The 25708-nt window shown below is 38.6% G+C and overlaps 1 protein-coding gene across 1 annotated transcript in view; it reads left to right on the top strand.

Annotated features, from left to right (window-relative positions):
• Nucleotides 1–25708, top strand: part of sema3bl (sema domain, immunoglobulin domain (Ig), short basic domain, secreted, (semaphorin) 3bl) — a 97403-nt gene that overhangs the window by 652 nt on the left and 71043 nt on the right. Inside the window, exon 2 of the mRNA XM_057826017.1 lies at nt 23716–23876. Within this exon, the coding sequence (XP_057682000.1) occupies nt 23716–23876 (161 nt within the window). The remainder of the gene's footprint in view (nt 1–23715; nt 23877–25708) is intronic.

Raw genomic sequence — 25708 nt, 5'->3', positions numbered from 1 at the left:
CACCTTTTTTGACAGAACATTTACAATTACAATGTAAAAAATATGTGCTTTGGCCCATTGAAAGTCGGGAAACACTTTATGTACGCACTTGGCTTCTGTTTTGGGGGCGCTTCCTGCAGTGCAGAGCTATTACTGTACAGGTTGGAGGAAGGTGGGATGAGAGCCGGAGGTGATTTGGCGAAGGTTCACTCTTCTGCGGGATGCGATTGTCTCGTTATTAGAGTTTATTAGCAGCAGCCAGCGAACACCCGAGGAGGATGTTGGCTAATTTATGAAGTGTGATGGGGGACTGGAAACCCAACAGAACAATGCTTTATGTACACAAATCTTTGAATCAATGCTGAGATGTAGTGCTTTTATGTCTATTGATCAATTATTAAGAGGAAATAGTTTTTAGGCCAAAATGTGAATGACAAACACTTTTAGTGCTTTTGCAGATACCATGTGTGCTTGAAAATACTGTTGTTGTGAGTTCTAGAAATCAGTGTATAAGTGCCAAAACCTTTGTGTGAATGCTTAGGCCCAGAGCTTTAGTGTGCCAGCATACTTTGTGTGAACGCTGAGAATCAAGCATTCTCACTACACGGTTCTGACCCAAATTAGTCTTACTGTGCGAATGCTGTTTTCTGCCAAAATAGCATCATTCTTTATCAACTGGCATTCCTCTTGGTCAAGACAGTTTAGTTCTCACATTTTTCAGTTGAAACTAACCGAAATACAGTACTTTGGCATCACAAAGCTTGGAGAAGATTAGTTTGACTTTACCGTGATTGAAGCGTTGCCAGCAGGGTCTCCCAGGTGCAACATCTGCTGACCTCTAAAATGGACAAGAAGTCTGACACATTCCACATTTTATTCACTTTTCACGTCCTGTAAGTGGAATGACCAGATGTCCATGAATTGTGTGCATCAACTCATGCACTTTGTCTTCTTCCTGCATCTAATCTAAACCCATTTTTGGCGGTGACTCACTGAGCTGTAATGATAAGCTTGCAGAAGATGGTGCGTGCGTACGCTTGCGTTTGTTTTCAAGGGTTGTTGACTCTGTTATTGCCAAGCCGAGCTCATTGTTAGCGTCCAGTCAGGACAGAACGGGTGTGTATAGTCTTCATCGGTGATCAAAATCACACAGGATTTCCTTTCGTTTTGTGCCATGATTTCAGGGGAACAGTCACGTCGTCTTCCTGCAAGAAAGACTATGACAAACACAGTCATGGAGACAAAGAAAATAATGTGGTTAAGGATTTTTTTTTTCGGTGTCACTTGCTATAAGGTTGTTAACTGCTATGAACATGAACATGTATTGATTTGTACATGCTAGTGCATGCTACTTTGTATTACCGTGACCTTCAAGTGACTCAACTTCAGTTGAGATAGAAGCAGTTATTTGGCCAATATGTGGCTTTGACTCCCGAGCAAAAAGTTGACATACGGGTATGCATAAGTTAGAGAACTCACTAACCACCAATCTGCCTGTAGTCCGTCTATCCTCCGAAGTCACACTGAACAAGGTAATCTGTATAGACAATGGATTAATGGATGGACCAAGAAAAGAAAACTCGAGGAAACTTTATTGTTTAAGGCATGGTGGTTTTTATTTATTTATTCATTATTTCCCCCCCAAACTTGTCTACTACATGCCTGATCCCAGCTGAATGGACAAAGTTCCAAGAAAGAAAAATGAGGGGAAAAACATTTAATGCTTCCTTGGGACTCAATTGTTTAATTGGCCATGTTGTCTTCTTTGGCACTCCTTAGTTTTCCCTCCTCCGTAAAGGCCAACTGGCCAATCTGTTTGCATTTAAACACTCTTATTTAAAGCAGCCATAACAAAAGTGAAAAAGTAATAAAGTAAATTGAATGGATGTAGGTACACTCAACTGAACAGTCAAAATAGTTAACACAAATAGTTAAAATATTATTAAAAACTGTTTCCATAAAGGGATTGAAATGGCAATTTGGGTTGAATTGTCCCTTAAAATCCCTTTTACTACCTGTACAGGCGGTATATTGATAAATATGTTCACATTTTTAACTGTCAAATTAATGTAATCAGTTCAAAATAAACTACTATCACCCAGCTCGCTCCCTAAAAGTCTCATCAGCCCAGAGACATGATAAGCACACCAAAAGAGCGAACATGCCCTCTAGAGGCTAATTTGGAACCTACAGGCAACAATAAGTCTGCTTTTAATAGATGTCATTAATCGACCCTGAGACAAAAATAAAAATGACTGCGGTCAGTAAAACAATAAAAACTTTGATAATATGATGAATTTGTTAAGTGCAAACTGAATTGAATGCATTTATGTATTCTGGGTTGGATATTATTAAAAAAAAAATCTACAGCTAATTTGGACTGAATGCACTGGTAAAAAAAGAACAACAACAATCAGTCACCAATTTCTAAATTTGAAGTTACATTAAGTATTTTTTCATAGAATTGTTTCATAGAAAACAATGATTTGTACATGTATATGTGCATATATCTTAAATTAAAATGCTGTATTCATTTATTATTATTATTTTTTAATTGAAACAAAATCCAGGATGGACTGAGGGCACAAAGTTTGACGCGCAAAGTTGCAAGGGATCACTGTATCTCAATCTGTAAATTTGTCAACTTTTGGGCAAAAGTATTGCAGAATGTGGGAAGGAAAACCTCCCTATAACATTATTAATAGCATATAAATGCTTCCTGAGCTCATGACCTATAATACCACATGCTCACACATTTTATTTTCTTCAATCTCATACATGTCCCCTCTCTCATTTTTTTATCTCTTCCACCTCAGGAAGAAGAGTCCGTCCCCCAACTCCCTCTAACGTGTCATGACAACCAGAAATAGCCCGCAGGGTGTTTATATTCCCGGGAGGATTAGGAAGTAATTTAGCTACAGGAAAAGGTGTCATTATCTCATTTCAATCAATTAGTGTGCAGAAGGCTTTGAAACAGGAAGAAAGCAATTTTTCTGCTCGGAAAACCTCTAGCCTTTCTGCTTCTTGCTCCTAATCAAGACCCGCAGAAACATTTACATTCATGTGGAAGTCACTTTTGGCACCTTGTGTCCAAAGCATTAGGGGATAAAACAAAGACGAAAAATCATATTAGTTTGGGCACCCTGGGATTTGTTATTCAACAGCACAGATAATGCTTCATTGTCAGATAAGTATACAATGAAGATTGAACACTTTATATGGATGCGTGGACCTGTTTTAAAATGTGTATGTGCTTGCAGATCTCCAAAGAGTAACAGCAATTTCCCATCTTGCGTTTCTCAGTGTCCTTCAATGCATGTCCATTATTTGTTTTTTCCTCTCCCGACAACCTGCCAACTTCTTTTATTCACTCCTTCTACATCTATTTGAACACACGAATACACACGCACACACACATGCCGATCTGACTCACACTCACTGTCTGTCTTAAACAATATTCACTTTGTTTGCAGCAAAAGCAGGGGGTCACTTGAAAACAGAAGTGCTCTCACCATTGGCCTTTTTTTGTGAGCCAATTGCATTAGTTTACAGAGTCAAGAGTTCTGTTACTTTTGTCTCGCCACCTATGAATGAATTAGGGTGTTTGCTCCTTTGGCATCGTCCACAAACCTATACAAAGACAAGTGTTGGTTGTTTTTGGACCCAGCGGGATAATCTTAGAGCTTGCCGGAACAGACTAGAATGTGGCAGCCATTCTTGTCCTTGAGCTCCTTTTTTTCTCACTTTCACTATCCTTCTTCATCAGTCTCCCCCAGGTCATGTTATGTTGTAGCACAATGACAGCAATTTTTCTGTCTCTTTACTTTCCACCAGTTGATATTTTAAACAGTCCCAGACCTCAGATCGAATATCCAAAATAGAAAGAAAAAAAGATTCACTGAGCCAAATAGCATTAAACAATTAATGGAACATGAATGATAGAGCAGCCACAGATTTACAATTACATACATATGCTAAAAGGATAATCAAACATCACTAGTATATATTTTTTTAATAAACTAAATACAACACAACATGACAACATGAACCTTATATGTTACCAGACCTGCAACATTCAAAAAAATGAAACATGATATTTATGCAAGACCCTTATTTCAAGTGGTTTTACACAACTGTTTTAAATCTGTAACCACCTTTTGTTTTCTTACAATATGAGTGTTATTTTAAAATATTCATTGTGATGTTGCTAATATTCTGGATGAGTGGGAGACCCTAGTTCAGATCATGGGCCTTTCTGGCAATTGTACCCTACTGCTGCATTCGCAAGAGGTAACAGAGGGACTTTGCATCCTTTAAGTAAGCACAGAAGTCAGGGTCACTGTTATGTGTCTTTTTCACCCGAACACACTCCAGCTATTTACAGACAACGCTAGTTACAGTCGTCGTGTCACTTCACCAGCAAGTCTTTGCGCCTGCTTTGTTTTCTGACACGTGCACTTAAAGTGTGTGTGGCTGATTAATACATATAACTCTGTGTTCAACTCACTTAATTGATACCACGCCAATAGTGAACTTAACACTGCTAGAGTTAAAACAAGACCCAAATCAACACCGATAAACTCGAAAATCAAATCCACAGATTTTGCTGTGTACAGCAACCTCGGAGAGACAAAAGTCATACAATTTGTGCCATCACGTTACATATAATTTTAAGCAATGCTTCTTCTTAACTGTTTTAACTAACTCTCCTATGTGATAAATGCAACAATGGGTTCAGTCATTTGTAAAAACACAAAGCTATATGTATATACAATTAAAAACACCTATTTAAAATTCTATTTTATTCAGTATTATCACATAGCATATACAGTATATTAAGCAATGCTTTTTCATAAGTGTTTTAATTGATTCTCTCACATAATTAATACAGTAATGGATTCAGTAATGTGTAAAAACACAAAGCTAATGTGTATACACAATGCAAAACACCTATTTAAAAGTTAAAATCACATTACGTATATATTAAGCAATGCTTATTCATAAGTGTTTTAATTGACTCTCTTACATGATAAATACAACAATACAACAACATGAAACTAATGTCTATATACAATGGAAAACACCTATTTAAAAGTTAAAATAGTGCATGTGCATTTTTCGACTGTAGGCGAACACTAGTCGAGCAATCTACTATACATACCTCATAGAATCATGCTATGTTTGAACAAAAAATGTGACTTTTTTAAAAAATGCTTTCATTTGCTGACAGCCACAATAAACCACATCATTGCACTCCCTCAAATCACTCTTGGACTGATTGCAACATTACCAATGGGGTGCCTCAAGCCCTAGGAGACCATTTGTCCAATCATGCCACACCCTGAACATAACACTTCAGCTCTGCACTGATTTATTGGTTCTTTATTTGGGCTGGTTGTGCAGCAACTCTGTGCTTTTCAAAGACCACTGTGTGTGTCCAATGTTTTTTTTCTGTTTTTGTATAAACACCAGTCAACCATGCACCACCGTTATTTTTGTGTCCATCAATGAGGTTATTGTTGCAATCTGTTCCACAGGTGGCCTCCAATCATCATGCCATAATTTTCTGCCTGCCTGACTGTTTGCCTATCTGACTGTATGCAGAGACTATAAATCACACTGTAGACTAACTTGGTGGAAGGGTGCATCTTGGCCTGAGGAAAATAATATTTTTTGAATGATTGTTGGACAGATTGCCTCCAAATCAATAAAAAGACACAAATAGTGGGTTTGTCTCGACTACAAGGTGTTTCCATCGTCGCTGGAACTAATTGGTCCCCATAGATTGAAAGAACAGTTTTTTATTTTAGATAAGCGATTCGTATAGAAAGAAAATGCCTCAAATTTATCAAAATAGGTAAAAATATGATGTTATTCCAAGGAACATCAACAGATATACTATGCTGTATGCATTTTGCAGGGGGTGCTGGAGCAGCTCCAATGACCCACCCGGGCCGGCGAGATCCCGACATCCCTGCCAAAAGGCCAAACTCTGCGCATTCACCTTAATCTTAACCATTTGTACTGACTCCATTTTGAAAGGTCAAGGAAGACTCACCGAAAACAAGTTGACAATTTATTCAGGTCAACAGCGATCAAACAGCAAGGCGAAACAGAAACAGACTCAGGCGGCGAGGCAAGGTAACCCTATCACACGTCAACAAAAGGTTCCCAAGAAAAAAATGACAACAATTAGTTAAACATTGAGTCTTTTGAAGGTTCTCGCGGAGTGGGCAGTGGGCAGGAAGAACGGTGTGTTTGGGATTATTGTCTGTTTGTGGATTGGACAGGAGGATTCGGGAGTTACTTTTGTCAGGGCAATAAGGGTTGTGGATTTTGCCACCTCAGCGTCAAAGGGGATCTTGGAGTCAGACGTGTTATCAGTTGGATATCGTGCGTTCTCCCGTGATACTTGTGTTGGGACACGGCGTCCCGCCATTTGTTCTGGACTGCCCAGGAGAACTGATTGCGAGAGTTGGTGGTGCAGACGGGGGCTTGTTAGCGTCAATCTTGCTCAGTCAGTTGCATGACCCACATGTTGGGCTTCTGTGATAAGAGCACGTCATGTATCTTTTATGCCCTACATTCTGCTTGTTTTCCTTAAACTATGGCATAAGTGCTATTTATTTAATATTGGGTGTGTTATAGTAATACAAACAGTTGATCTGTAAATACTAGAAAAGATACTATTCCCTTATCGATTATATTAAGTGCCACGTTTGTGTGCCTTCTCAGTTATTTTCCTTTCATTCCAGCACATTAATCAACTAAGTGGGCGGGGCTGCACAACACACCTGCGATGCATCAGGAGCACTTATTATTTAAGGACTCCTGTCACCATACACAAGTGTCGGACTATTGCATATGCTTGTTACCTGCCTTGCTTACCGCTGTGTGCTCATCGTCATCCGCGGTGCTTCCCGACATTCTTCGGTCGTGTGCTGGTTTGATCGTATTTACTTTTGTGCTCTTTTGGATTTTGTAGTTAGAATTTTGTACTTTGTTATACTCGCGTTTTCTAGCGTGCTCTCTCAGTTGTACTTTGTTATACTCGCGTTTTCTAGCGTGCTCACTCAGTTGTACTTTGTTATACTCGCGTTTCGAAGCGTGCTTCCTTTGTTGTATTCATTAAATACAAACATTCGCTCTACTGATCTCCTGGTCTGTGTTTTGGATCCACATTAACGGCTTGCCGTTCGTAACATTAAGTGTGTTGGAATAATGCAAACAGTTAGACAGTGCCTGCGTGAAAAGGTACTGTCTCCTTCACTCTGTACAGAGCTCATAGCCAGGAGTAGGTGTGCTACCATGTTCAACTTGGAATCATTTCAATTAGAATTGGAAATTAAAAAAGAGATCATGAATTCGATGGTCAAACTAAAGTAGGCATCATTCATTTTTTGAAACCAGCGAAACAAAGGTACGGTAAATTTCGGACTGTAAGCTGCTACTTTTTTCCCTCATTTTGAATCCTGCGGTTTATAGACCAGTGCGGCTTATTTCTTGATTTATTTGGGTTAAGAGGTAACACTTTATTTGACAACTGCATCATAAGACTGATATAAGACCGTCATAATTATGACATGGCACTATAATGGGCATTTTTGAGTAGGTATGACACACGTCATTAAGTGTCATCCGGCAAATTTCGTCACTAACTACATTTAAATACAGCTCGTAGCTTACATACATTCAAAAGTGAGATAATTTTCTGAATGACACTAAATGACATCTGTCATAAGCATCCATTAATACTCATGACAGTGTCATGTCAATATCATGACGGTCTTATGACAGTCCTATGACGCCGCTGTCTAATAAAATATTACTGGTTTTTATCTTTTGGTGTAAATATCCCACAATACAGTGAGGACAGCTGCGCCTTGAACAAATGAACAATTGCACAAACGCTGTTTTCGTGTCAAATTTGGTGGGTGGCGGCTTATAGTCAGATGCGCCATTTGAGCAAAAAATACTGTAAGATAAAATTGGATAATTATACTGCCAAAAGAAGATTCGATTTTGGGTGTTGCATACAGATACAATTTTGTTTTAGTCAGTCACGATTGGAAAGTAAATTGAGAAATGATTAAGTGAACAGAACAGTTTTTTTGTGATGTCACTACAATATAATAACAGCAATTGGACAATAACAATCTAATAATTTATCAGGAACTGCAGTAAAACAAGAGTGGATGATGAAGTGATCCAAGTGTAATAAAGAGTTATCATGAGAATTAAAGAAATCGTGTCTACTGAAGTCTTGATTGGTAACAAAAGGAATTAGGGCCACATAGAAGAACGTTGCAATAGGATAAAATAGAAGAAAAAATGGTTACAGGAGGATCCGGAGGATCTGGTTTCAAGCAGGGTGGGTAAGAAGGAAAATAAAGAACGACATATGTGATGATAATGACAAGTACCAAGGGTGATGAGCTAAGAGGCTTGGCTGTGTTTTGCTTGGCCCAACACACCAATCAGAAGCCTCCTGAGATGACTGAGAGGAGACAAGTGTTTTGTGTGCGTGTCAAGGGTGGGGGTGGGAGGGCCAATGAACTGTAATTTCTATTTCTTTTCTGATTTATTTAATATTTAATACACAGTATTGACATAATTCCTTCCATCCATCAGGGTCATGGTTGAACTGCAGCCTATCCCATTTGAATATATGCGTTAGGGGTGATTCACCTTGAAATTTTACTTCTCGATTCTCGACCAACAACCATTCACATTTATGTTAAAGCCAAAGGACATTTTTGAGTTAGTTGACACTAACATGAATGATTTTTGGAAGGAGGTGCACACAACATGAAAACTCAAAACAGAAAGGACCTAGTCGAGTTGCAAAACAGGAAAACAACTGACCATATGCCCCACCTTTCTGCAATAACTGGACGGGACTGGATGCTATTTTTCAGTCATCACCAGTGTTTGCTTGTGCATATATTTCCAATGAAACAGCATAGGGGAGGGAAGCGTAAACATCTTTTTTCTGAAAACCGTTGTCGTTGACTTTACCACACGGCCTCATGACGTCTGACGTCTCACTGTGTTGACGTGTAGAGGTCAAAGACGTGTGACAGTAAGAAACAGAAACAAACTGTAAGGATATCCTGGGATTTATTCTGTCATGATTATGAATATATGTCATGATTTACTTCAACAGTCTCTACGAGGAGCCCTTTATTATAATACTTTACATGCTTTTTGTCATACACATTTTGAATTTTACTAAATCAAACCAAAACTAATCTTTGAAGCAACACTACCCAACAATTTGTGTATACAGTACTAAATTGTCAATTTCTTTTGTTCAGACAAGGTACAGTGATCCCTCGCTATATCACGGCTCAACTTTCATGCTGTCAGTGCGTCCCGGATTTTTTAATCTTGTCATAAGTATCTTGTTGTAAGAATAAACTCCTAAAAACATATATATACACTTTCTTTGCATCTACATATGTATGTACACTTACAGTGCACTTAGACTGAGAGAATGAATGTACAGTACGTATTATTATGCATTATTTTATGTATGTTATTTTAATATTTCATTTATGTTTCAAACTATTCTTTAATATTCTAATGATAACATATGCATTCATAGGGTTTTATATAGACTTATTGATATTATATATACACAAAAAAATGTATGTATGTATGTTAAAATGGTGGGTGAAAGTACTTTGCGATTTTTCGCTTTATGCTGTCGTTTCTGGTCCCCATTAACAGTGATAAGTGAGGGATTCCTGATTTTTTTTTTCCATTAAAAAAAGACATGAATGTTGTAGCGCGAAATTGTCAACTGCCCAATTTTTATGCGGGAGATGTCAACATGAAATTTGGAATTGAACACTCTTTGAACAAATCTGTCCACCTTCTAAAAAGTGTACTCCTTGGAGCATCTGCTTTTTATCACTTCATGGAAAGTTCGAGAATAGCCATGGAATTAATACAGTTTCCATGAAATAATACTCCAAACCAGTAGAAATGTTTTCCTTATGTCTAATCAGACTTAATGACATTGGAATAAACACAACAAGAGCCTTGAGAATGAACAGACGTCCACTAAAGTTTAAGTATTGATCACATTATTACTTTGTACTGTATTATCATTATTACTGCCAGAGCACAGCACTTGTACTATCTGAATTATTAAGTAAAAGAAGCATTTCTTCTGGAGCAGGATGGATGCTCTAACACAATAAATGACAGCGAAGAGTTTATTTATATATTTTTACTCTATTGTGAAAAGAATACTAAATAATTGGGTTTCAAAGTGCATAAGACCACTTTGTTTAGGTCCTATAATAAACACTATCTTAAACAGATCAGAAATGCTGCTCTTTACAGTAGATGAAAATCTAGGATCAACAAAATTTTGAAGCAGTGGGTCAAATGACAATATATTGTTGCTTTAAAAGCACTGATTGCTGCATGATGACAGATCTTGCTATCCGTGCACAAGAAAAAGGGAACAAAGAGACCGTGTCATATGTAATTGAGTCACCAGATCCTCTCATTTACTTATCTCTGAACTACCAAAGAAAACCAGTAGAGACAAAGAATGCCCTAAAATTCCACATTAAGGTCTTAAAATTTGACAAATGTGTACTTTAAACAATAAAAGGCATTTGTTTTATTCTCCAATTACACTTTTGTCATTTTTTTTAACCTTTTGTTCTCTTGAATACAAGCCTACAGACTAATCAGTGAATAAGAAAATAGGAGAGAAGCAGTGTATGAGAAAGCAAAAAGCCTTTTGTCTCGCTTGGATTTGACAGGATCCAGCACAGAGGAGCACTGACACTGTAAACAAATCCCCAAATAAACCTTCTACATATCTTTGAAGTGGCCGAGTCTGCGCAATATGATCGCCGAGCTTTGACACGTCCGCAGAAACCAGGCGCTCTTTTCTGTGTCACTTTTGGTTTGTCGTTGTGGCCTGCGAGGAACAGAGACACATTAAAGACAGATGTAGAGGTCTCCCTTATGGATGCTTTGAGAGGCTCCATATAGAGGCCTAAGAATATCTGGGGGGTAAATACATGAGTGGCAAAAGTGAGGGTGACAAGGAGACAGATGGATGGGCATAAGGGATGAAACCCAAGATACATTTGAAAAATAAGCCGGTTTGAGACAGAGCGAATAAAACCAGAAGTTCAGAATGAATGACATTGAGTTATGATAGGGGCAGAGATGTTTGATGGATGAATGAATGGATGGATCTGAGTGACAGATGGAAGGGCAGCAGGAGAGTGAGAGGACTTGTGGTTTTCATAGTGTGGTGATGAAATAAATGCTAAGATAGATAAGTTACAGATGTGGGCAATTAACTCATTGTGCATATGGGCATGTGTGTTTGTGTGTGTATGTACATGTGTGTAAGGCAGAGTATATACAGTGATCCCTCGCTACTTTGCGCTTCAAACAGCCCTGTGCCCTTAGTCCATCGCAGATTTTTTTTCCAATTAAAAAAATATTTAAATAAATACTGATGAGCTGTCCCGATCCAATCACGTAGTGTCATGCTCCCTCCTGCTGCTTTTCTTGGTCAGGAAGTGAACTGGAGTTCCTTATTAAAGTTAATGATGATTGACAGACGTTAAGGTTTGAGCTTGCCAGAGATGCTTAGAAGTCGAAACTTCAAAATACCGCATGCGTCAATCATCGTTTAACTTGTTAAACAGTTGCCGTGAGCGGATTTGAGTGGACTCACTCAATGATGAATTTTTTTTTTTTTTTTGTCCTGTCCTATCCTGTTCAGCTGTTTGACACAGAGAATGGAAGTCTAAGTGTCCGGATGTGCTTCTGTAATGATAGTTATTATAACTTTTTCCCAGGTTTTACACAAAGATATTTTTTTACACACGCACTGGCAGTCATATATTCTTTTTTATATCAAAATTAATAAATGTGCAAATTTCAATCGGAGTACAAGTGTATCACATGATGCCAAGAAACTAATATTGACATAAAATGTGTCAAAAAAAATAAACGTTAAAGTGAGAAAGAAAACATTGTTTAGTTTGGCACGTTTATAAAAAAATGAAATAGTGATAAATTCCCACTGTGACACTGACAGAACTCTCAAAATCACATGTTGCTACAGGTAAGTCTAAGCTCTGTTGTGCTGACAAGTTTGACAAGCTAGTCAGCGCCACACATCCTCTCATCATGACTGCCTGTCGTCCCAAAGTTAGACTTTTTCCACACTTCAACCTTGGAATGAGGAGACAGCGATAAGCATGACAGGCGACAGGGTTCAAGTTACTATGTTTGTGTATGTATGTGTGTGCAGAGACCAGATGGTTTCTCTTCTCTGTGTATGAGTGCACAGAGGCTCACAGATACAGTACACAGAGGTTAAGATGTCATGCTTGCGGCACACCTATTTGTTTGGACACAACAGATTACGTCCAAAAACAAGGACCAAACTCTCACTAGAGCTTTAAAGTCAATGCTTTAAAAAATTCTGAAGGATTTGCAATTCCTTATGTAAAAAACAAAAGAGTGGAAATACAAAGTGATGGCCTTACTAAATGAAGCTCAGGAGCTCACTTCAACATAGTTCATTGGGAACAAGATGCTACTAGATGCTGCCATAGTTAGACATTATGGCTTGGGCCTGAGTAATAAAACAGCGAATAGGTGAATTACTCAGCGGATAACCTAGTAAAAAGTTACTATGCTAGGCGCAGATTGTGAATATGTGAGGGAATACTGAAAAACAACAACAAATTAGAGTTCTAAAATTGGCCCAAAACCAAAATAACTAGACTTTTGGTTAATAGCTAGAGGGGTGACCGAAAATTTGGCACTGAAAACTTCCGACCGAAAATAGCTAAAATTGCACTTTTGGTTAAAAGAGCGAAAGTTTAACAGTGGAAAGTGTGAACAACCATAGTCCTGTTGTGATTACGTCATCAAAACAGGGCTCGAAGCAAGACGCTGCCTACTACTGGCTCACAGCCAAAATGTCCTCTGTTTGGACGTATTTTGAGGTATCAAAGAAATGTATAAATCATTATACAAAGAAAATAAAAATAAATTTGCTTCACCGCTGCCACACGCTATTTCTGAAATTGCTTTCGATTGATGTCCCACATCACATCAAGTACAGTGCATTTCAGCCCGTGCATGAGTAGTTTGGAGTTTAATCAAGCAAACAGTATACAGTACAAATAGTTTAATGCAAACATGTGCAACTGCTGTGGTTTAGTACAATATGTTTGTGGCACGACCAATTCCTCTGTTTGTCACATTTTGTCCCGCGACTTCCACAATCCCTCTGCCAGTCGCTGTTTAATCTGGCTGGGAGTAACTTCGCTCGTGTTCATCGCCGCTAGGACCTGGCCAGCTTGCCTGGCTCTCAATCGATTCCACTTGTTGCACAAGAAAACACTGAGTAGGAGGAGTAGGAGCGATTGTAATAGCTTTGTAAAGAGCTGTACTTGTTTTGGCTATAACGGAATCATTTTTTATTATTGTTGTAAACTACTGGTCCTTCGAAAAAAATTAGCATATTGTGATAAAGTTCATTATTTTCTGTAATGTACTGATAAACATTAGACTTTCATTATTTTACATTCATTACGCACAACTGAAGTAGTTCAAGCCTTTTATTGTTTTAATATTGATTATTTTGGCAAAAAAGTCAAGAAAAAACAAAAATCCCAATCTAAAAAAATTAGCATATCATGAAAAGGTACTCTATAGAAGCTACTTATCTAATCAACTGAATCAACAAAGTAACTCAAAACCCTGCGAAAGATTCCTGAGGGTTTTAAAACTCCCAGCCTGGTTCATTACTCAAAACCACAATCATGGACAAGACTGCCGACCTGACTGCTGTCCAGAAGGCCATCATTGACACCCTAGCAAGAGGCTAAAATACAGCAAGACATTTCTGAGCGAATAGGCTGTTCCCAGAGTGCTGTATCAAGGCACCTTAGTGGGAAGTCTGTGGGAAGGAAAAAGTGTGGTAGGAAATGCTGCACAACCAGAAGAGGTGACTGCACCCTGAGAAAGATTGTGGAGAAGGGCCGATTTCAGACCTTGGGGGATCTGCAGAAACAATGGACTGAGTCTGGAGTAGAAGCATCCAGAGTCACCGTGCGCAGGCAGAAGCGCCTGACTTGGGCTACAGAGAAGCAGCACTGGACTGTTGCTCAGTGGTCCAAAGTACTTTTTTTCAGATGAACGCAAATTTCTAATGTCATTCGGAAATCAAGGTGCCAGAGTTTGGAGGAAGACTGGGAGAAGGAAATGCCAAAATATCTGAAGTCCAGTGTCAAGTACCCACAGTCAGTGATGGTCTGGGGTGCCACGTCAGCTGCTGGGGTGGGTCTACTGTGTTTTATCAAGGGCAGGGTCAATGCAGCCAGCTATCAGGAGATTTTGGAGCACTTCATGCTTCCATCTGCTGAAACGCTTTATGGAGATGAAGATTTCATTTTTCAGGACGACCTGGTACCTGCTCACAGTGCCAAAATCACTGGTAAATGGTTTACTGACCATGGAATTACTGTGTTTAATTGGCCTGCTAACTCTCCTGACCTGAACCCCATCGAGCAGTGGTTCCCAAACCGGTCCTCAAGGACCCCTGTGGGTCCTGGTTTTTGTTCGTACCGATTGAGCACAGACTGTTTAACCAATAAGGTTTCTGCTAAAACAAGCAGCACCTGACTACAATCAACTGATTACACTTGTAAAACACCAGATTGGTTTTGGTTTTGTTGGAAAGAAATTCAGCACCCACAGTGTCCCGATGTGGAATAGTTTGGGAACCCCTGCCATAGAGAATCTGTGGGATATTGTGAAGAGGAAGTTGAGAGACAGCAGACCCAACGCTGTGGATGGGCTTAAGGCTGCTATTGAAGCATCCTGGGCCTCCATAACACCTCAGCAGTGCCACATTGAAACAGTCATTTCTGCAAAAGGATTCCCGACCAAGTATTGAGTGCATAGCTGATATAATTAATTGAAAGTTGACTTTTTTTGTATTAAAAAACACTTTTTTTTTGTATTGGTCAGATGAAATATGCTAATTTTTTGAGATCGGGATTTTTGGGTTTTCTTGACTTTTTGCCAAAATCATCAATATTAAAACAATAAAAGGCTTGAAATTTCATGTCTCGGAAGTCATGTTAGTGTTTTTTGTTTTGTTGGTGCAGAAGTTCCTGCTTTTATTTTGGTAGTGGCATTCCGCCTGGTTCCCAACTTTACTTCCTGCTCTTCCCAATCAGGCTGATCATTTACACCTGTGATCCATTGTATATATAGTCTGCACCTAACCTTGCCCTGTGTCAGTTCGTCTTGTATCCTGCCATGCTCCATGTTACTAGCTCATGTAAGCTCATATAAGCTTTTTCTTGACTAGGATTTATGTTGGGTTCAAATGCCCTTTTTGTTACTTTGTTGACTTTAAGAAGATTTTTGGTGTCCAGCAAGTGCTGTGATTTTTCGTTGTCTCTTTTTGAACTCCTTTGAACTGAAAATAAACCTTTCTTGCTTATACGGAACATTCGTGCATTTGGGTCCTTAGTGAATCCTTGTCATGAACTACTTCAGTTGTGTGTAATGAATCTAAAATATATGAAAGTCTAATGTTTATCAGTACATTTCAGAAAATAACGAACTTTATCACAATATGCAATTTTTTTTAGAAGGACTAGTATAGTTCCACACAAATCGAGATCGAGATCTCATTTAGTTTAGCAATTAGAGGTGTGAGACCCATATTTCAAGTGTTCCATACTTTTAAGAAAGCGCATTTATCAAGGTGTTATCAGCCGTGATGTGTGTGTCTATGTCCAATTGACAGAATGCTATGACAATGCCAGCGCTCACTGCTGCGGGGAATACACCCTCCCATTGGGTTTTAGAATCGGCACCTTTCAAACAAAAATATCTCGAGCCTCTGGCGTTGTAGAAACAATGCCAAGGCAAGGGAATTACAGTAATTGGGAGAATAATGAAAAAAAATAATTAAAACAAAATGAATTCAATCAATTATATGCATGTTTATTATTCGGCCTTTCTGTTTTTGGCAAAGTGTTATGCTTTGGGTACATCCATATTAATAACTAAATAAAATAATCATTCATCTCAGTATTATAACTTACAGTCCGATTCACCATTATTGTCAGCACTTTGTATTTTTGCTGACTCTTTAAAACATCTTCAAGGACAAAATTACAAACTTACTGTATATAATCAAGTTCAGTGTCAGGGGTATGCAACAGTTGTCCACTTTCATATATTTTTTGATGTCTTTGTGAAGACAGAAATTTTGATGCAGCTTTTGGGATTCCTGCTCTCATAGCTGGTAAAAATATTAGTTTTACTGTGAATACCATATTCAAATGTGCTTTAGCTAAAGATAGAACACAATATGAAAGTTAACAGTACAGAGCAAAATCATGTTGAAGAGTTTCTCTCCTCATTATATTGCTTCTGCTTGTTGCTGTCAGTTTTAGCACATCCATCATCAACTACGACAATCCCAGTGCCCTCATCTTCCTGCTCTGCTTCCGCCTTGTTATTTTCAGATTCAAAGCCTCCCTCCTCGCTCTGACCTTATCTTTCCCTTTCCTTTATCCTACTTGTCTCGGCTCGTGCATTGCCTGTTTTCTCCTGCCAGCAGCGCTGATGTTTTATGTCATCTTATTAAAACTGCTCTCATAATCCATGATATTTATAAAGGTTTCCATGGATGTATGGGTCTGTCTTGCTGGAGAGCACTTTTGCGTTCTTTCCTCATTATATTGAAAAAGTTCCAAACTGTATATCCTGAGAGTTATGACACAGACTTTATTCAATGTATATATTTTTTTCCCCAAAAAAACAACCCTGTGACTTGGTACTTTATAGAAGATTCACTTGCAGCCTAGGCTTATACAGTGAGGAAAATACGTATTTGAACACCCTGCGATTTTGCAAGTTCTCCCACTTTAGAAATGATGGGCGGGTTCAAGATTTTCATGGTCGTCACGACAAATTTTTAATGCTCTAACTGAGGAAAGGAGGTTATACCCCAAAATGTCACAATACATGGCCCTGGTCATCCTCTCTTTAATATAGTGTAGTTGTCTTGTTCCATACGCAGAAAAATACCCTAAAGCATGATGCTACCACCCCCATGCTTCACAGTACGGATGGTGTTCTTGGGATGGTACTCATCATTCTCCTTCCTCCAAACACTATGAGTGCAATTAAGACTAAAAAGTTTCATTTTGATTTCATATTACCACATGACTTTCTCCCATGACTCCTCTTGTCATCTGAATGGTCACTGGCAAACTTAAAATGGGCCTGGACATGTGCTGGTTTCAGCAGGGGACCCTACCGTGCCATGCATGATTATAAACAGGGGTGCACATAAGTGGTCCGCATGCGCGCATGCGTACTGGATGTAGACAAACGCGCTGGCCCTCAACGGCTTCCATACGCTTTTGCGTACCAATGGCTGACCTCTGTATTTGCGGCGGACACGAGAAAATAACTTCTCAAAATGTCGACGAAGCAGGCCACACTGAGTAATTACTTCCGTGTTCCCCCACCCCCGTCAAAAGACAGACAGACGAGAGAGACGTCACCGGAGCTACCGAAAAAAAGGACTTTTGCTGAAAAGTGGCTACAGGAGGTATCATGGCTAGAAGCAAATGATGCTTGCGCGGAAATGCGGTACAAAATGTGCCGTGAGAATCCCAATGTCGCCGATAAGAGCAGCGCATTTTATGTAGGGTCAAAGAATTTTAGCCATCCAAACTTTGAAAAGCACGAAAAAAAACAGAGAGCATGTGGCAATTAAGCAAACTATCGATGTCAAACAGGACCCCACTCGCCCTATGGACAAGTCGCGGAATAAAGGTAATGAACAGCGACATGCACTGACAAACGTGTTTTTGCTCGCATTTTACAAAGCTAAACATGCACGTTCAATGAGGTCTTATGAGGAGGACATCCCACTTTTAAAAAGGCTTGGAGTTAATGTGGGAGCCGCATAACGCCCTTTATTTTGAATTGGTGCTTTTATGTTTATTTCTTTACATTTCACTTCAAAGTAATGCCAATTTTGTTATGCCAGTTGATGTTAATCAAGCATTAATTGTTAATATAATTAATTAAAGTTAATTGGCTCTAAGTACAGCTTGTCATAAATTTATCGCATCAGGCGGGTCGGCTCTCAAGCTCAATGAGGACCAAGTCACATCTCCAGGTCCTCCTCTGAGAACCTGGGCGAAAAAATTATGTGCACCCCTGATTATAAACCATGACGCCTTAGTGTATTACCAACAGTAACCTTGGAAATGGTGGTCCCAGCTCCTTTCAGGTCATTGACCAGCTCCTCCTGTGTAGTTCTCGGCTGATTCCTCACCATTCTTAGGATCATTGAGACCCTACAAGGTAGATCTTGCATGGAGCCCCAGTCCGAGCGAGATTGACAGTCATGCTTTTGCCTGGCACGGCCAGACTGTTCTCTGTGAGAATAGTCTGGGACCCAGCCCATTAACGGCCTCTCGAGCAAGAACAAAATTAACCGTCCAGTCAGATTCATTTATTTGCGTGACGTATTCTTAACGAGCAACGTCACTCTTCCGCGTCGGAAGTCGTCTCCACAACAACACAGATGGCGAACAGGAGAGCCGAGAATATGTTCCAATCCACAGTAAAATCAGTTTTAAATTACCAAAAACATATCGACACACGTCATTGACAACAGTCTTTCTCGCGCTAGCCAAGTTGAATAAACCCCACTATCCTTGTATGTTTATGTCCGCGCGCAAGTCCGCTGAATGGTGGCCAGACTCAATAGCTGGAACAGCGGTGAGTCTGGTGAACCAGGCTAGTCATGTTTAGCTTCTTCCATTTTCTAATAATTCCTGTATATCACCAAGCTGCTTGGCAATTGCCCCGTAACTCTGTCTAGCCTTGTAGAGGTCTACAATTCTGTCTCTGGTGTCTTTGGACACCTCTTTGGTTCTTGACCATATTAGGAATTGGGAGGCTTCCTGATTGTATGGGTTTTACGGGTGTTTCTATGCAGCCAACCGCCTCAAACAGGTCAAAAAGTCAACCTCCACTCCACTTATTCGTTGGACGTTTTAAAGGCGACTAACAGGTCTTTGAGGTTCACAATTTTAGCTAATAGACATGTGTTCAAATATTTATTTGTAGCAGTATAGTACCAATAAATTGTTAAATAATCGTACACTGTGGTTTCTGGATTTTTTTTTCTTCAGATTTTCTCTCACATTGTAAACACCCACCATGAAAATTTCAAACTCGCCCATCATTTCTAAGTGGGAGAAATCGCAGGGTGTTCAATTACTTACTTACCTCACTGTAACAGTTTAACTAAGGGGTGACTTTAAGCGATTGTGGAAAATAGAAGTGAGTAAAGAAACTGAGATGCCTTCATGGATTTGAAAAAAACAAACAACAAAATATGTAACCTGAAGTACCCTTAGGTGTTAAAGTAACTTTTAAAGGTTTTCCAAGTGTCACTCCTGTGATTGACAAACAATCAGTCTAAGGTGTGCCCTGCCTCTCAACCTAAATCAGCTAGAGTAGAACCTATCATCCTTGAAAAGAATTTGTAGCAAAGCAAAATGGGTGGAGATTTCTTTTGTTTTTGTCTGCGAAGCTCTACTGATGGACAAGGTGTCAACAAGGACATTTGGCCCCTGTGCTTCAGTCAGTGCTCCACTGAGTGGCAAGGGACTATTTTTTTCAATGAGTGTTTTGCTCATGCATCATCCCAGTGATGAGAGATCGATGGAAAGCTGATCAGTCCAAACACTCAGAGGGTTTTGCATTGCAATGACAGTTTCTGTCTGCACTTGTCTTTACATATACTGTTTCTATGAAAGTGAGTAAAAAATCTGTTTTTGTTTTATCAAAAGCAGTAGCTTGGATTACATTAGATTATGCAAATGTACTTAATTAAGTGAAAGTAAAAAAAAAAAAAGGAATGAATCAATGCTCTTTGATCTTGCCGGAATTATTCAATGAGCTCCACATTTTACTCATTTGAAGAAGAATGAGATTTCATGAAAATTCTGCGTTTTGGCTTTTCCTGTTAAGGGTCCCATGACACGATTGAACAATTAAAGTTCTTAGTATAGTACTATATATTATTTTGTTCTGAAAGTTTGCAGTATAATTTGGTTTGGTGCTGCAGAGGATGCCTACTTTTCAAGCTCTTCTTTTTGGTCCAACCAGGTGGTGATCAGTTGACGGTCCCGCCTATCTCTTTATCTGCCTGTCCAAGTCATCCATTGAACTGCGTCCCAGGGTGTCTTGATGCCAAGTACATATACGGACAACCTTATATTTGAACATGGTGTTCATTATGAAAATTTAGTCACCAGCAAAGAAAGTCCAAAAATAGAACAATAGATCAAATTCTGATCTTCAGGGCAATCTTCCAATCATGCCCCTCCAGGTCTCACTGTCATTGCCCAGGTGAGCGGTAGTCTCCCAGGAGAGCAGCTCCTCCGCCAAGGAGTCCAAAAAGGATGGGCACGCTGTGCTGCTGTTTGGGGCACAGGTGTAACAGGTGCACACAGGTCCGTTGTATGCGGTGCATAGTTACTTCCCTCCCAATGCCTTCAAGAGGGCTTGCTAGCAGCTAAAGCTGCAAGCTTCGGCTTTTGGCTTAGTGGTTAAGCGTGCTCGCCACCTGCATGGGTGCAAGTCCTGACCTAGACGAGGGGGACGGATAACGTCGTGCAGCTCCATGCAGACCAATTACATTGGTACGAATCGGCAATGAAGGTTTCGGGAAGTGAGTGTCACGGGTGCATGCAGGTCCGTTGTGTGCGGTGCATGGAAACCTCCTTCCTGATGCCTTCGAGAGGGCGCGCTGGCAGCTAAAGTTTTTTTAGTGGTCAAGTGCCCTAGCCTGCCATGCGGCATGGCTCCATGCAGACCGGTTGCATAAGCACCAAAAGCAGTTAGGCCCTGCCGACCCACCCAAAGGCCTTCTCATCTACCAGGGGTGAACCCCAATGTACAAGCACTTTCTTCTCTCAACATGGACAACTCCAGAGTGCAAGACTGTCTGACCAATCTCAAGAAGAGTATTACCACCATACGGATGCAGGCACGGCCACCTGCCACTCGCCAACGAGCTCCTACTCCTGGCACCAGAAGGGGCGCAGAAGGGGTGACCAGTGTCCGGGCAAGTGAAACGTAAATTCAAATATTTCTGTTACTATGAAAGATCATTTGATCTGTGCTTGGCCTGTTTCTTCACCTATGACCTGTTTGCAGATGGGTGACCCTGCTGGGGGCAAAAAGCCAGAGTTAACATAGTAGCTCCTTGAATCAAACCTCTTCCCGACGATAAAGTAACAATAAATGAAAACAGATCATGCTTGGATATTTGGGATTGCCTTTGTTTCTATGTTGGTCACATTTGTATTTCATCAATATGACGCAAGAGAGCTATTGCTGCAATGACATATTGTACAAATAATGCGCCAAAGATCATAGTGACAGCTTCTTAAAAGTCATTGTGGGGACACAGTAGGATGTCTGCAACAAATCATAAGGGACTGCATTGGATTTCCTAAAACATGGTCATGTTTGTATGTGTGTGATTTATGTACAGAAATGGGTCTTTTCTGAAATGTTGCACCAATTGTGTGCGTGTGTGTCTTCGTATTTGCGTGTGCGTGTATGTCTGTGTGTGTGTGTGAGGAATGAGAGGAGACGCCCATGTCATGATGAACTTGAGTTCAAGTTACTCATTGGCATTCCTGCTGAGTTTTTGCTAGAATTTATCTTCTGCCAGATTGGGTGGGGGATAACCAGGTGCATAAGCTCTCTCCTGCAGTCCATTAACTAGATTCTGGCTAAGCAGGGGCTTCAATTGTATTTTATTTGCCACAAACATTTTCATTTCTTACTTTGCCTAGTCTGATTTAGTATTATTGGATTCAAACAGCAAGCTTGATAACATCATCCCGCGGAGGGAGTTATGTTTCCTGGTCTTGGTTCATTGGGTTTCACTTTTTTGTGGCTAGGATTTATTGTGGAGCTCTATCAGACAAAGACCATATTTGGTACATCTAGTTTATTTTTCAAATAAACCTTACTGTAAAGAAAGACTATATCTACTAACCAATCAAAAGAAAGAAAAATGATGATCATAATAATAATATTGCTATAATGAAATGTAATACTATTTATTGGTGCTGTCCAATGAAAAACAGTTGAGTTTTTTCTTTTTAATGTGAAACATATAAAAAAAATAACTATTTTGTGTTTTTGTTGGACAAATTGTGAGCGTGAACATTTGGACTTGTTTTTCATTGGACAGCAATGATATGAACAAATGAGTAATGTTTTGTTGATTCATCTGCCTGTTTTTAAATGTTTTCAATAATTATGTAGCATAATAGTATTTTAAAGTACTGCATTTTAGTCTGGTTAAGGGTCCTGGATCAAAAATGAATGGATGGATATAAAATAAATATCATATAAATAACATTAACATAATGTAGTAGGATAAATGTCAAGTTTTCATCATTTTACTAATATACTACTACTACTATATCATTTATTTAAATATGACGTCAATTAGAACATGCTCCAAGAATTATTGTTAGACTGCAGAAAACTTAGCAAGATAGTATTAAATACTGTATGAACTTCTGATTTGGGATCAAAGCTTAATGCTGATACTGTATGCATCCCTGCAGGAATTCCCTTTACTTGTGTAAGAATTCATCTCACTAAAGATTATTACTCGTAAACCCATTACATGTGGTTTCTATGGAGTTAAGACCAGATGTGCATGAATGCATGGAAAAAGTTCAAACAACAGGTTGTGAATGCAAAGATGAGAAAATATAACAAACATTTAGAAATAAATTAGTGACACGTGTTCCATTCTAATGAACTGCTCCTAACCTCAAGTTTTGCAGATTGGTCATCCGAATTCAATTAATTCATCAAGGGGATGTTTGACAAGACTACATTTTGTATGCACATGTACATATGCAGTCGTGTATTAAGTACCTGGAAGTGATATTTGGGTAAAAAAAAAAATACAACTGAAAATTGTATATGTAACCGTCACCGGTTTGATTACTTTTGGTTAAAGTATCAAAGTATTTGATATTTCCTGTACTTGAATATCAAACGTAATTCATTGATACTAAATGTACTTAAGTATTGGAATTGAAACTAAAGAGAACTTGAAAAGTGGGTGTTCCGAATTTTAATAATACTATATGTACTTTAATTGCATTTTCTATGATGCACATTAGTTGAATGATCTACGTATGCATTTGCTAATAAGCACACATATAAAACCATAGTAATTTATTTTGAAGTAAAGCTTACCAAAGACTGTTGGAGCAAATGATTTTAATAGGGCCTATGCATTTTTAAAAAATATATTTGCGTATAATTGGAAGTTAACAGAAATTTAAATTAATTGAATAAAATTTCCAAAACAATGTGTGTGAACGGTTAGTTGTCTCCTTGTGCACTGCAATTGCCTGGTAACCAATTCAGGGTGTAGTTAGCTTGGATAGGCTCCAGCACCCCCGAGACCCTTGTGATGATATGCACCTTAAAAGATGAATGAATGAACAGAGAGATAGAAAAACGTACCTAAGCACAGGAACAAAACTTTAGACTCTTTGACCCTACAAGACTTCTTGTACCTGATAGCAACAAGACTAATAAGCTGAATATTTTCTCTTTTGCATACAGATCTATTATCAGCCAACAGGTCGTCTATCTTCAGCGGTCATCATGGCCAACTCTCACTTTCAACTGTCTATCTGGATGAGTACCGTGACCGTCTTTTCCTGGGGGGCAAAGATGTCATGTACTCTCTTCTGCTAGGACCTCTCAGGAGCGAATCCAAGGAGGTAAGCTGAACAAATGACTTTATAATGCACTGTATGATCTACTAAAGCACTTGTATGTAATGACGTTATAAATGTCTAATCATTGTCCTTTGTGAACAAAATGGTATGCACCTCAATAATAGGATTACAGCACTTTAGAGGCCACAAACCAAATTTAGTAACACAAATTACAGAAGACACCACCATTCAGTAGAGTACCGCACGAATGCTATTTTTAGAAAGTGACGTTGCCATCGTAACGTGGAAGTAGGTCGTTATAAACACGCCCTCGCATACAATCCATGTTATTTCTGCTTGTTTTCTCCAGTAATCTTTCAAAAAAGAACATGCCGATCAAACACTGCTGTTATGGAACTTGTAGAAACGACTCTAGACATTACGACGTATGAAGTATGTTTTCTTCATACATTTCCCAAAACCAAAAACTCGAAGGAAAAATGTGAAGAATGGATCAACTTGCGCAGACATCCAAAAGACCAGTTTAATGACAGTAAGGTGAAGCCATTCACATTTCATATGCAGTAAACATTTTGTTGGGGGCCATGGTCCTACAGAGGACAAAGAGGTACGCCATTTTGATATTTTTACTTAATATTTTAGCGTGGCTTTTGGCCGTGCTGCTTCTGTCTGACAATAAATGACCTGAAAAAAATTAAAGTGGTATCTGACTGCCACTGTTGTTACCTTTTCTGTTGTAAAAAAAAGCAACTTTAGTAGGGGGGAAGAGTAAATGAATTACAGAATTAAGATTCGTTATTAATGAAAAAATTTAAAGTGTTCGTTGTAGGGCTGTCCCAAACGACTAATTTCCTCCCGATTAGTCAGCCGACTATTTTTACGTTTAGTCGAATAATCTAATATTTTTTTTTTTTTTTTTACTACTTTAATAATGAAATTTTTGTTGAAGCTTATTTATTCACAAAAAAACATTTTTGAACACCTACATTCCTTTTAACGCATAAATAAATAACATAAATCAATATAATAAATAATAATAATAATAAATCAATAATAAGTCACAAACAATGAGGTCAAATGATGCTGGCATTAACTAGTGCAAAAAAAAAAAAAAAAAGAAAATGAAATGAAAAACACTGAGACTTCACCTCTTCTTACTCTTTTTGTGGTATGTCAATGTCTATATTGTTCTAAATGTTAAAATGAATTGCAATGTCCCGGACAACCATTTTCAGAATACTTTGTGTGAGTTCAGATGCTTTTTCTGGTGTGCATTCCGCATTTTTGGGGGAGGGGAAAAACTGTTCAACTTTTGTTTGTTTTAACCTGAAAATAGATAAAGTAGAGGGCACACTGAAATATTACCACAACTATTTTGAATGAGAGGCACATATTCTCACAGTAACAAAACTTAAATATATAGTATTAATTTTATAGTATACTACTATATGTATATACACAATGATACTTTATAATATAAAGTGACTAACATTGGTGTAGTCATGGATTACAGTAAGCAGGCCACTGCTGTTTCCATATATATTTTCATTATGTATATACAGGATGTATGTACATATGTTCCCCAAGTGGGAGCTTCCATGATCCTAATAAATTTAATAATAAAAAAAAAAAAAAAATATATATATATATATATATATATATATATATATATATATATATATATATATATATATATATATATATATATATATATATATATATATATTAGGGCTGTCAAACGATTAAAATTTTTAATCGAGTTAATAACAGCTTAAAAATTAATTAATCGTAATTAATCGCAATTAATCGCAATTCAAACCATCTATAAAATATGCCATATTTTTCTGTAAATTATTGTTGGAATGGAAAGATAA

This window comes from Corythoichthys intestinalis, chromosome 2, assembly GCF_030265065.1.
Source record: "Corythoichthys intestinalis isolate RoL2023-P3 chromosome 2, ASM3026506v1, whole genome shotgun sequence".
Lineage (NCBI taxonomy): Eukaryota > Metazoa > Chordata > Actinopteri > Syngnathiformes > Syngnathidae > Corythoichthys > Corythoichthys intestinalis.
The sequence above is the reverse complement of the archived record's forward strand: the minus strand, read 5'-3'. Positions and strand labels throughout refer to the sequence as shown.